Source organism: Rhyacophila brunnea, unplaced genomic scaffold (genome assembly GCF_057557595.1).
Source record: "Rhyacophila brunnea isolate RB1 unplaced genomic scaffold, BYU_Rbru_1.0 scaffold_12, whole genome shotgun sequence".
NCBI classification, from domain to species: domain Eukaryota; kingdom Metazoa; phylum Arthropoda; class Insecta; order Trichoptera; family Rhyacophilidae; genus Rhyacophila; species Rhyacophila brunnea.
This window is the reverse complement of record NW_028232774.1, coordinates 9,490,959-9,505,135: the sequence shown is the minus strand read 5'-3', so window position 1 is coordinate 9,505,135 and position 14,177 is coordinate 9,490,959. Positions and strand designations below refer to the sequence as shown.

Below are 14,177 nucleotides of genomic sequence, written 5' to 3'. Positions count from 1 at the left end.
ATTATCCATCGAATACCAATTGATTTTGATGGTCCTTTCCGTAACAGGATTGGAATTCATCAGAGATACAGTGCGAAAACCCAGTACCCTGAGCTAGCGGTGCCTGTTATCCACATAGCTTGGATAACAGTGTTAAATGGTGGTCGGATGTTATTTTTAATTTAACAGGGGGTTAAAAATAATATTCGTATCCGGAAGTAGGTGCATATTTATTGGCATTTTTCAGTTCGGATTGTGTAGTAGGTATGTCTGTGTGCAGGGTAATTTAATAAGTTTACAAGATTATTAACACATGTTTTTATGATTTCAGAAATATTGCCAACTCTCTTCTCTCAACACCAATCGCGAATCTATCATATCTGGGACAAAGATATATGAATATTTCAAAACAAATGTTAAATGGAAATAACACAGAGCACATGTTTACGGCAGGATTAAATTGTATGTGGCAATCGGGGAAGCAACCTTACTTGAGCCAGAAACCTGACGGGTGTGCGATCGCTCAAGTATGCATATATTAATGATACTTATACTATTTATTATTAACGCCAGGAATAAAAAAATATTAATACTTTTGAAATTTTACTATATTTTTTCATTCAGACGAACAAAAAAAAAATACGTAGAAAGACGTCTGTTTATCTTTGAAAAATAAACATCAATTAGAGATTAATCCCATCAATTAGTATCCTCAGTTAAAAGCATAAATTTTTATACTACCATCATCAGTTAAGCTCGATTGAGTATTACCCCTAAATTTCGTCCGATATTTTAGATCCCTAATTCTTCGTTATCACGAATTTCCAACAAACTTGACAAATCCACAAGCCAGTAGCTTTTTCAAAGGCTCCTGGATTCTACTATGTGATTGAATTTTTACAGGCATTATCTACTATTTGAAATACATGTGTGACCAATTAATCTTGGAAATCACTTCGCATACTTTGTTTACCTCTATATTTTATTAGTTTTATTTGTTGTCTTCTGACAGGTTAAAATAATCTTTATTTTTTGTTTTTTTTTTAAATTAAAAGTTAATATTGTAAATATAACAGTATTGGTAACACACATTAGCTAAGTTTTAACATAATCAATAAACATTGTTAGTACGTATATATACTGTCTCGTAATTTGGATATCGTTTTTACAGCTGTATGGAACATATCGACTTTTCCAAACTAAAAGGGCGTAAGTAACATATTAAGTGATTTTAAGTTATTATGAGGTTATGTTTACAAAAAAAATATATCTACAGACTGGCAAAATAGCGTTCTTTATAGATGATTGCAAAGAGAGTTATGATTTTAAAAATTGGGCGTAAGTGATAACCCTACAGAAAGCCAATAAGAATTAACGTACCTACCTATCACTAACGTAACATTCCAAAATTAAAATAAAACATAACAGAAATAAAAACAAAAACAATATGTCCGCAATTCGGTGGTTTTTTATGAACTTTGTACTTTTTCTTGGACAACCAAAAGGAATTGAGTGATTTAAAAACTCTAATTACAAGTAAATAAAAAAATTCACACTACAAACTACAAAATAATAATATCACAAATGAAAAAAAAAATAATTCCAATACTAAGGAAGAAGTTGTAAAGAAACGAAGTTGTTCTCATTAAGGGGGGACATCGTCAAAATCATCTTCAAATGTGTTAATCTTGCCGATTTTTTGAATAATAAAATGCCTAATTCTTGTCAAATTTGGGATCACAGAGATTATCAATATAATTTTTTATCGTGAATATTTTACAAAAATTATCTCGTAATAAATTATACTAATGGTTTCATAAATGCGTTTAAAATTAATAAACGTAAAAAATCTTAACACCACTGCACAGTTATGTACCGAAATATGACTATATTCTAAAACATTAGAGCGAGAGGTTTAAAAAAATACTATTTTATGTAACAAAAATACTTTATGCAGTCATCAAATGTTTAAAATAACTATAAAGGATAATAAGGCTTCAAAATTATATAAATAGATTATCTACAACGTTTAAGGAGTGTCCAGGATCATGGTTTGAAAATACTATAAAAACTCAATTTTGACCTTCGACGAGCACGTGGGCCGTTAACGTGAAAATTTTTCACTCTTTTTGACTCTGAAAAGTAGCGATTTGTCACTAACACTTTTTTGGCTTGGAACAGTAAAAGTTGATATGCGGTTTTGAATACAGCATTTAGATGTTTATTTAAGCTTTTCACCAGAATACTCTCAATTGGTGGATGCTGAAATAACTGCAATACACCATTGAACTCGTTTTGGCATGCTTAGCAGAATTAGCAAATGAACGAATTAAAAAAATATGTTTTTCGCGGTATTGCACTGACGTCAGTGATTTGATTGTAATTATAAATTTGTAACTGTATTTCATATGAAATATTTTTTTGTTTACTTTCAGATGATAAACGCAACAGTATCGTGCTACAAATACTATCAAAAAGGACCAATGCTCAAAGCTCTAGAGGTGATGGCATCGACGATGGAATCGAACGTCAACGTAATGGGAGTCTCGAACACAATTGCGGCAGGTTGTTTGCCAACGCCAAATGGACTTGCAAAATCGGCGAAACCAGGCAAATATGAAGTAAATTATTATATTTGATTATTTGTGTAGTTAAAAATCACCTATTACTTAATCTTTTAAATGTTTTAACACCAAAAAGTCCATAGTAGCTTATCTTTCGAGTGAAATAAATAATGATTATTAATTGTACGCCGCGCAGTTAACACATACATAGTGTTGTCTCACAAAATTTTTGTTTTGTTTTATTATTTCTTTGAAACAAAATGGCTGAAATTACTGAATTAACGAATATTATAATCAAACAAAGTGCCCTCATAGAAAAACTTATGAATAAAGTGGAGGGAATTGAGGAATTCCTCAAAATAAATTCATTTAAATTAAATAAATCAACTCCCAGTGACTCAAATAGAGTAAATACAGTGTGTACTTCGCCAGCAATTACGTCCGCCGTAATTAGTGATAATACGGTGAAACCAATTAGTACAGCAAGTTCGAAAACGACTGTTGAAACGCGAGCGCAAAGTAAGCGCCGAGCATCGACGAAACAACAAATCGATGCAAATTCAAAAAATGCCGCGTTAGAACAATTGCGTCCTGGAAAAGAAAATTATCCTGCACTCGGGGTTATCCCAGCAGTCGCCCCAGAAGAGGACTCCTCATCGTCACCTGAGGCCTCACAACCGAAACCAGCTGAAGATTTACCTACGCCTAGGATTGTTGATGGATGGGCCACCGTCGCACGGAAGCGGCGTGTTGCGGTTCGGGGAAACCTCGCTGGACGAACAAAAACTGTTGTGAAGCAGTATCACATCTGCCCGCTTCACAGAGATACAACAACGGCTGATGTTTTAACCTATTTAAATAAGTTATGTACCGCTGATTTCACAGTCGTGAAAATCAAATCAAGGGGGGACTATGCATCCTTCAAGGTAGGTATCCCTTCTGATGTCACGGACACTGTTTTGAAGGCGGATAACTGGCCACGTCATTCATTCATAAAAGAATGGGTGTCGAGAGTGGAAACTCCACGGTTGCCGGTTAGCTGACTTCGGAACAGTCACCGTTCAGATAAACTGTTTTTTTACTATCAGAATGTTCGCGGCTTGAAGACAAAATCTGTGGATTTTTTGAACGGCGTATTAGCTGACGACTATGACGTCATAGCGTTAACTGAAACGTGGTTTAATGGCAGTGTTTTCAGTCGTGAATATTTTGGTAGTGATTATGCTGTCTTTAGAAGGGATCGAGACTCCGGAACAGGCCTCAGGCAGGGAGGAGGCTGCCTCCTGGGAGTTAGAAATATGGAAGGGTTGCAGGCCGAACGTTTTCGTATTTTGGAGACTTCTAACGAGGACCTTTGGGTTAAACTAACCTGTAACGGAGAAACTGTCTACGTTTGTGTCGTGTATTTTCCTCCAGCAAGTGAAGTGGAGGCGTATAAACTTTTTGTTGAAAAAATGTTATCTAGTAACGTCGTATTTGGGGATAAGAGGGTTATTGTGATGGGAGATTTTAACCTAAACTCAGCGCGCAGCGGTGAAAGGGTCAAGAGTGAACTGGAATTTCTATGTGCTGTTTTTGGATTTTCCCAGTACAATGATATTCTTAACTCTAAAGGTGGACTTCTGGATAGGATTTTCAGTAACGCTATTTTATCAATTTCGAGATGTACATTACCTTTGATACGAGAGGATGTGTACCACCCTACATTGGTTTTTTTACACGTATTTCATGCGATTCGCCCGCTGCGAACGGAAATTCCCTCACACGGAGCTAACTGGTGTGGGGGATGGAAGTTTGATGGTGGAAATTTCAAACTGCTTTACTGTTTAATGAGTGAAGTAGATTGGAGTGAGTTGCGTGAGATTTTTGATGTGAATGAGGCGGTACAATACTTTTATAATGTTGTATATAATGTGTTTAATAAATGTTTTTCAAGGAAGTCACTATGTCGAGGTGGAAGACGATATCCGAAGTGGTTTTCACGGGAAATTATTAAAGACATTAGAGTCAAACACTACTATCATACAGCTTGGAAGGCTAAGCATGGTCAGCATGACTATGAAATGTTTGGCCTTTATCGTATGAGAGTGAGACAAGCTGTTCGGCTGGCCTATCGAACATATATGGAATCGGTAAGGGATTGCATTCGCGAAAATCCTAAATCGTTTTGGGATTATATAAAATCATTAAGAAAGGATGGTGGATTTGCCAATTCGATGACTTGGAAGGGCGAAGAGGTGACTGGACATGGAATGGCAGAAGCATTTGCTGGTCATTTCAGGTCCGTCTACGCAAGTAGTATTCCGAATCTGGATGTCGCCTCAACGTCAAGAAAACGATCGTGCGGTGCCCAATCCGTTGACATCTTCCCAATTGATGAAGGTGACGTGTTTCGATTTATTAAAAAACTTAAGAATACGCGCTCTTTGGGACCGGATAACGTCCCTACATTTTTTTTAAAAGGGTGTGTTGATTTTGTCAAAGGCCCACTTGCATATATATATAATCTTACAATGGAGACAGGTATCTTTCCGGAATTATGGAAGATGTCGAAGGTGACTCCAATTCATAAGAGTGGTACAGAGTCGTCAGTAGAAAACTACAGGCCGGTAGCTGTTCTCTCTGCACCAGCAAAAGTTCTGGAGATGATCATGCACAGCATGATTTCTCCAAAAATTGAGTCATTTATAATGAATGAACAGCATGGATTTAGAGCAGGCCGATCAACGGAAACCAACCTGATGGTATTCACTGATTATGTGTCGTCAGTACTAGATAGAGGCAGCCAGGTTGACTGTTCTTACAATGATTTCTCGAAGGCATTTGACAGAGTCGATCACGATATTCTAATGGAAAAACTCCAACTTATTGGATTGTCGGATCGATTTTTAAAGCTATTCGGGAGTTATTTTAGGAACCGTCAACAATACGTTTCGTACGGCCTTTATCAGTCACAGACCTTTTACACATTTTCTGGTGTCCCCCAGGGCTCAAACTTAGGGCCATTGCTGTTCACGATTTTTATAAATGACATAGCATTGGTAATTAAAAGTGCTATGTTTTTGTTGTTTGCTGACGACTTGAAACTCTTCATGGAAGTTGTCACCTTGGACGATTGTCGTCAACTTCAACTTGATATAGATAATATATTAGATTGGGGCAGGCGTAACAAACTGGACTTCAATATTGATAAATGCAATGTTTTATCGTTTACTAAAGCCTCACGAGTATTGTTTTTCCAGTACTCGATGCATGGCAGAGTTCTCTCGCGAATAGCATCTGTAAGAGATCTTGGAATTACATTTGACGGTAAACTGACGTTTAGTGGTCATATAGATACCATTTGTAAAAAGGCGCTAAAGATGTTGGGCTTTGTCTTGCGTACTTCCCGGGTCTTTTCGGATGTTACGGTATTAAAAATTCTCTATAACTCCTTAGTTAGAAGCAGACTTGAGAGTGGGTCTATCGTTTGGGCCCCGCATCAGTTGAAGTACGGCCTTATGGTGGAGAGAGTCCAAAAGAAATTTTTACGACTCCTTTACTTTCGGTTGTATGGATATTATCCGTGGCTCTATCCGACTGATTTTCTCTTAGGGATGCTTACATACTGTAGCTTAAAATTTAGAAGGGATCTTTATTTAGCTACATATTTTTTCAGACTTATACGCGGCGTAAATGTGAACTCTGCCATTCTTGGTGGTATTGGCTTGTGTGTCTCTGATAATTACCTTAGGAATCGAGGGCATGCGTTGTTTGTTCTCCCACGGTGCAGAACTAACCTGCCATTAGTAATGCCAATTGGGAGGGCAGTAACCATGCTTAATGAAATCGCTTCGGATATTGATATATTCCACTTACGTGAGGGTGAATTTAGGTGGACGTTGTTTTATAAGTTTTTAAGATAGGGTTTATCAAAGTTCACTCTGTGTGCTTCCATCTACTTTTATTTTGTTACTTATTTAATTTATTTTCTTATTTTATTACTTTTTCTCTGTATTTTTATTTTTTTTTAATTATTAACACTTATTTTATGTCATGTCGTGAACGCTTTGAATTTATAATTTGTTATGTTCATTATATGTAAAATAAATAAATTTGATTTGAAATTTGATAATAAATTATGTTAAGTAAATAAAACTGCGCCACTATTGTGCAAAAGAAAGGACCTAAATAAACATGGTGCCACTATCTTTCGGCCATGACTTAAGAGTTACAATCATTAAGTTTTACATTTTTAAAATTAGTTATCAATAGATAAAAGCTTATTTAACTTACTTCTTACTTCTGAGAAAATATATTATAACCAATAGAAAAAAAATCGTTTTTTTTTGAAAAAAGTAAAACACCCCGCAAGAATCGAACCTGCATCTCTCGGGTATCGCGCCCACGCACATATACCACTATGCTAAAGGAGTCATATTTAATTGCGACAAATTTTAACTATTGGCTTTTAATACTCACTGAAGTGCTTTCCAAATTGAGCAAGGTACTATTGGCGATCGGTTTTTGCATTTTTAATCAAAGAGGTATTACTTTAACTACTAACCGACGTCACGGATTACTCCTAGATTTTTTGTTGTAACTTACTTGAACTTGCTGATAATTTTTAAACCGCATCAGGGACACGGACCTCTGAGACGGACGAAACTGGTCCTAATCTCTTGATTAAAAGTGGAATAAGTACTACATAAAAATTGCGTTTTATTAAATAAAAACAACAATACAATGCAGTTCTACCATGAATTGACAGTTAACAAAATAAAAGTATTTGTTAGTTATGTATGAGGGAAAACATTATAAACGTGTGTATAAGAGCTAGACTAGAAGAATAGGTATAAACATAAACTTACACGTATAAACAAAAATTCTAAATTTAAAAAATCTGAGGAATCATTTATTTAAATTCAGTTATTAAATAAAACAAATGATAGTCTCATAATAATTTGACAGATGCATACAGTGCGATAATAGCATATCGAGTGATTAGAAATTTGTGTGTTATCCAAGAGATTTAAGGGTACTTATAAAAGTGATAAGGTACTTTAACCTACTATAACCGTGGGCCAGTAGCAAAGGGTTAAGGTAGGCTGTTAAGATCCAACTTAAATAGTGCACACTACACTTTCTCAGGCAACGTAAGTATTTGTTTTCAGTGAATTACGATTACAATATGTACATAGTGTTTGTTAATTTTTAAAATTTAATTAAACTCTGCCTAATCCAAGCCATATATTCGTTATTTAATCTATAAAATATCTAAAATTATGGCATTAAACCATATATAATTGTATATATTTTATACGTAGAAGAATATTTTTATTGATTCTGATTTATTTGGTTTAATGAATTTAAAAAAAACTGACCAACACCATCTGTAATTCTGCATTATTTATTTATCGAAAAAAAAATGACTGAAAAAGTGTGCAATATTTTTGTCGGATCGCATAAACGTATTAGAGACAAGGAGACAGAAGGTAGACGTATGAGAGTGTTGAAATGTCATATTGCCATAATATGGTAATGATAAAAACTTTACTTTATATGGAGCACCGTAAATCAGTTGACCATTTAATAATTTTTGCTGATTAAAATTTTTAATAAAACAAAACAATCAAAACTACGTTGTTGTTATCAGAATGGTTAATAATAGAAATCTATAAAGCATACTTTAAACAGGTGCTAAAAGACAAACAGCATTTTTATTTAAACTGAGACTTCTGTTATAAAATTAATGTTCAACGTTTTTTTTACTAAAGAACGCGTGAAACTAATCGTAATATAATAAATTACAAAAAAAACACAGGTATGGATTTTTTATAATCGTCACAATCAAAATATCAGTGGGTTGGAGCGGACCATTTTTTGAGGTGCTCTTCTCCAGCTCCGCTCCAGGATCTGCTTCGCTACGGGTAAAAAGTTTTAATAGGTATTGTAGGTATAAAAATGTTAAAAAATAAAAAAAGTAGTTTTGAAATAAGGTTTATTATTTGTCCTTTAAATTATTAATTCTATTAAAAAAAAATCCGATAGAAAATCGTCTTTCATTGTCTGCTTGTCAAAAAAGTGAGGTTATTTATCACTCGACAGTGTTACTGTATTTCAAATAATTCCAGTGTTGCAATGTGTTAAATATAAAGATTATAGGACGAAAATTTAACAATAAAAAAAAACCTTCAGAGCAGTGGAGCACTACAAATTTTCGGTGACCTAGCTCCGCTCTGCTTATTGTTACATACACATATTAATTATTAGTTTGGATTTGAGGTAGGCTGTTGAGATCCGATATAACTAGTGCACACTAACCTTTGCCAGTCATACTCATTTGTGTTCATTAAACAAATAATAATACAAATTGCAAATGGTATTGATTAGTTTTTAACATTCAATTAAATCCTGCCTAAAGCAAACCATAATAGTAGAGGCTGTGGATATCCGACAAAAATACACTTTTTAAAAAATATATGACACCCAGCAGGATACGAACATGCACCTTATGGGATTTGCGCCCGCGTACTCTAACCACTAAACTATATGTATCACTGTGACGAAATTAACTAGTGATTCTTTCAATTCTTACTGAAGCGCTTTCTGAATTGCATTAATTGTTTTGGTAATCTGCTTTTGGATTTTTAATCAAAGTGGTTATATATTTTTTTTTTGTTTCAAATTATGTATGTTCAATAATTTTTTTTAAATATTGTAGTATTCGTTGAATAAAAAAAAAATAGTTTAATAATTAACGTGAGTTTATGTTTTTATTTTCAGTTACCTCGAGTGTCCTGTTACAAAAATGGCTACGTATATAAAATAGAAGAGATTTGGAACGTCAGAGGTGGCTATCTACCCCATGCACTCAGATGTACAGTTTTAAAAATGTACAGATCCAACAATTTTGTAGATAACTTTTTGGCTCTCATAGCTACGAACGCATTAATACCTATGAACTCAGCATCGCGGTTCGTAAATAACTCATTGCAAGATGCTTTGGAGGTGAGTTTATGTCTTAATATATAATTTGGACAGCCCTAAGAGCATAAGTCAAATTTTATTCAAACAAAATTCGTTTCCTCGTATGGCAGCAAGGTACACAAAGTCTACAGAGTCAAAACCACAGCCATAAACATTTAAACATAATGTAGTTATCACTAAAGAGGCACCACTGGAGGCATCAATGCCATCAACGTTTTATAATGCTGAAGTATGGCAGAATCCCCTAGGAAGCTCATGCAGCGTCCTGCATATAGTTCTTGCTAAGTAATTTAATCCCCATTTATGTTTGCCTTAATACTGTATGCCAACCATGCATATGCGATTTAGGCCTATGATTTATTTGTGGGGATGTTCAATAATAATTAAATAAGTAATTATTAATGTATTTTTCAAATTTTATTTAAGAAACACAAATATTTTAAGAAAATAATATATATACATGATTTTTTTTATTTATATAGAATCGATATTCGCTCTTTTAATCAATAAAATAACATGTTTTATTAAATTTTAAGACGATTATTATAAACTAGAAAAAATAACAGGTGGCATTGCCACCGGTCAACATTCTTGGATTCGGGTCAATTTTCTTTATTTGACAAGCGGTGAAGATAAATTATTTTTTTTTCCTAATTCATAATGTTTTTTTTATTATTATTGATTGTCCCCAAATTGCACCCAAAATCCCTACAATCTGAATCGAGGATATTTTTTTGTTATTTACATTTTCAGAGATAAATCATCTTTCCAATCTAATATAATACTTCTTTATACCACAATTTCATTTTGTCCCAAATTAATTGTAATGTAATTTAATACTTTCTATAATATACTAGAAGTGCAAGAACGTAGTGGTCGCGCAGCGGCGTCTTGCGAAACTCAAACGTATAACCGTGTGTAAAATGTTCGCAGACAGTATATTTTTTGGGGCATAATACACACGGTTATACATTTGAGTTTCGCAAGACGCCGCCGCGCCGCGCCTGCCAAATCACTACGGCCGATTACTAAGTCTATATACTAGTACTGCACTGTAAGTAGCTCTTAAACTATTATGAAAGTATCAGATAATTTGTTTTATTTCCCGACCCGATTAAAATAAATGATTCCTTTATTTTCGTGTCAATTTATTTTAAAAATTTTGAATTTTGCGTTTACGTGTATCTTTTCATTCATATTACCCCATTGAATGCGTCTTCTTCTCACTCTATTCTGTACATTTATAGAAATGTTTTCTCTCATGCATTAGGTACAGATATATTTTTAATTTATATAGCGGTATATATAAAAAAAAATAATTTAGAATTGTAACAATAATACAACGCAGTTATCAGCTTAGTATGATCCTAATATAAACTTGGGAGGATAGGCTAGAATTAGTATTGATAATGGTGTTACAACCGAAATAATAGGTAGGGATATGTAGATTTTTTTAATATAAAAATTACTTGTTTTTTCTTTTTTTAGCTGACTTCTCTACAACTGAGCCCTAAAATACCTCAGTGCTGTTGTGATGCTCGTGTCAAAAGGATTCAAGAGTTATGCAAAGGGACAAAGGGTACTGCATCACAAAGCATCAAGAACGAAATTGAAATATTTTCAGCTTCTGACGCATGCGCACGACCAAAAAGGTGTAATCGGAGTGGTAAAAGACACTAGGAATAATAAAATTGTTAAATATTGAAAGTTTATCATTATATAGAACACTTAAACCTAGTTCGGATCGGGTGTATGAATATTTTTAACACCCGCGCAGGAAAACTACAAACGTTAACATTGATTATTGTAACAAAACATCTCCCCTGAATAAACCTGTTCAATTATCAGGTTCAACAGTTTGTTTAGCTCAGCCTAACAAAGGCAAAAAGTACGACTGTCTGTCACCTAATTATATTGTCTGTCCCCTGGGTTTCAAGATATTTCGAGACCCTCTGCTTTGAGGGCTATGACTGAAAGCAGCCGTCATTTGACTGATAACACATGTGAATACAGTGACTTACCGTGGAGTTAGGTAGGTCATGCGTTGTTTAGGGGTGGCATATTAAATAAATGGGCAAACGAAGGAACAAATACAAATATTGTAACTTTTGAGAGCAGTGGCAGTTTTCCGTGAAGCAGACGATGCGGTTGATTCGTTGAAAAGTGTCGACATTTTAGTTTAAATTTTAATGGAAGCATTACAAATCCTGGTAACCTATGCTTATATTCCTAATTTTGTATTATGATACCTAATGGCAGTTTATTGGACAGAATTTTTTTTCACATGGAAATGGTCTAATCCTTAGTAGATAATTACTATATAAAATAGGTATAGGTATCTAACAAATTAGCATTCGATTTGAGACTCAAAACGAAGAGGAATGACATTCGAAGTCTGTTTAAGGGTGGAATTTTGCCTAGAGACATTTCCTGGTAAGTGCCATTCAACTGAGTACTATCACCGAATGATAGAAATCCAAAGAGGTAATACAGTCGCTGTTTTAGGTATTCTTGAGGTATCCAAGGAACTGAAGGATGTATTTTATATACTTAGGGAAAGCTAGTATATCAAGAGTTTTAAAATTATTAGTTTATTGGTTTCATATTAAAAATCAACTTATATCGTTTAATTGTACACCTTTTGTCACTTAATTTATTTTAGCCTTTATTATTAATATTCTTTCTCTATATAATTTATTAATTCTCTGTATCATCTATCAAAGAAATATAATATTATGTAACTGTTTGTTTGCAATAAATATTATTAAATGTTCGGATACAATTGTTTCCAACTACTTTTGATATAACTGTTAAACAGTTTGTATACAGTTTAAATCTTTTCACCGAATCGATGTGGTTTGAACTGGACTAACCATAATAAAAGAATTGTTCTGATTATGATATACTTTTTTAAATGAATAATTAAAAATAGTAGTGAGTACTTAAATGACATCAGGTATTTTCTATTCATATTAAGAATTTATGAGTTTGTCTGTCCAGTGAGCATCAGTGTGGATGTTTAGTGTCCGGCGGTTATCCACTCTCCGAGCGACATATCCAGTCTCAGCGATCTCTATTACTCCCTTATTCATTGGTTTATCTTATCATCTTTCTCACTTTCGACTTTCTCATGCCCAGCATGCACATTTTCATGCCACGTTGCGCTACTCGCAATTTTTGAATTTATCTTATATTAACCCATAGCTTACGGGCCGCAAAAAATTGTGTTTTTGCTAATTACTTTTCAAATGCAAATTAACACGTTAATTACAAAATTAATTAAAAGGGCCCGTAAGCATTGTGTTAAGAGACCGTGTTTCACACGCGGTTCTGTGGACGTACGTGGCAGCGGATAACTAGAGACCGAGAAGAGTGGAAGAAAATAGGAGAGGTCATTATCCATAAGTGGATTGATCCAGGCTGATTTTGGTAATGATGATACTTAGGAATTTAATTTCTTATTGTATTTTATATTAACCAAAACGTAAATAAGAAGCTTTTATTTTTGTATTTCTCAAAGGAAATTGCGGAAAAAATTAGGAAAAATATCATGTTTTCTTATATAGGACTACTCATTAGCTATTTTGTTATAATATATTCATATGTCAAAATTATTATTGTATTCTTGTTGATAATCTAATATGCTTGTTCATACGTATGTAAATAAATGGTGTTTCGCACTATATAGAGGATTTCGGATGAATAACACATAACACATGAATAGCTCCCCCTAGTAACCATATTCACAGATTTTGGACGTATTTGAATAACAGATAAAAATAGCGTGTTGCCATTTCAATAATAAATAAAAAAATAGCTTCACTATCAAAACTGGAATCAAATTAGATTATATATAAAGTGATGTGAACAATTAATTACATATTCTTCAATTTATATTGTGAGGCTTATATTTTATTTTACGATTGTATGTAAATTTAAAATTAGGCAATTCAAAAATTTATAGAAAATTGTAATATGTTCGATCATCGAAAGCGACGCTGCCATGTTACGTATTGATTTACTAAACTATACTATACATTTACTATACTATGCATGGTATAACTAGTAAAGTTGCTTTATATAACTTCTTAACTTCCTATTTGCCTGTAATGTATAGACACTAGCAATATATATAGTTACAGCTAATTCACTGTATGTTAGCTCAATATTTAAAACTATACAATCGCAATATGCAATAATTATTACAGGCGGTTCTTGTGGTACGGTGCGTAAGGCGCTGGCTTTCCACCCAAGAGTTCTGGGCTCGATCCGGGTGAGGACACTATATTTATGTGTTTTTCTCAAAGCCTGGGTGTAAGTGATTGTTCAAAATTACTAACAACCACCTTGTTTGTACGAAAAAGCAAGGTTATTAATAATTCTAAAAAAATGCAATTACAATAATAATTATAATCTACATAATATTAAGTATATTAATTTAAATTTATAAAATATGTTTATCATTTATATTCTTATAAACTCTTTACCTGCATTTAAATAAATATTTTTTTATAATAAATAAATAAAAAATAAATAATTAGGTATTTTTCTTTTTATTTTATTCTTATCTATAATTTATTTTATTCGTATGCATATTAATGTCAGTTATTTTTAACATTATTACTAACACAATCACTGTCCGAAGCTGACTTTCCTGCTACATCC

General features: G+C 33.4%; 1 protein-coding gene across 1 annotated transcript; it reads left to right on the top strand.

The window, feature by feature from the left end:
• Positions 1-382: 382 nt before the first annotated feature.
• On the top strand, positions 383-13,907 carry LOC147077748 (uncharacterized). The gene is made up of 4 exons (XM_085940133.1): positions 383-506; positions 2,415-2,600; positions 9,309-9,533; positions 11,001-13,907. The coding sequence occupies exons 1-4, from the start codon at positions 393-395 to the stop codon at positions 11,190-11,192; spliced, it is 717 nt and encodes a 238-aa protein (XP_085796259.1). The 5' UTR covers positions 383-392; the 3' UTR covers positions 11,193-13,907.
• The last annotated feature ends 270 nt before the right edge of the window (positions 13,908-14,177 follow it).

Excerpts from the sequence above, each read along its gene's own strand:
- LOC147077748 (XM_085940133.1), top strand. The coding sequence starts at position 393 with ATGTTAAATGGAAATAACACAGAGCACATGTTTACGGCAGGATTAAAT. Across the intron at positions 507-2,414 it reads ACGGGTGTGCGATCGCTCAA|ATGATAAACGCAACAGTATC; the intron begins GTATGCATATAT and ends GTTTACTTTCAG. Across the intron at positions 2,601-9,308 it reads CGAAACCAGGCAAATATGAA|TTACCTCGAGTGTCCTGTTA; the intron begins GTAAATTATTAT and ends TTTTATTTTCAG.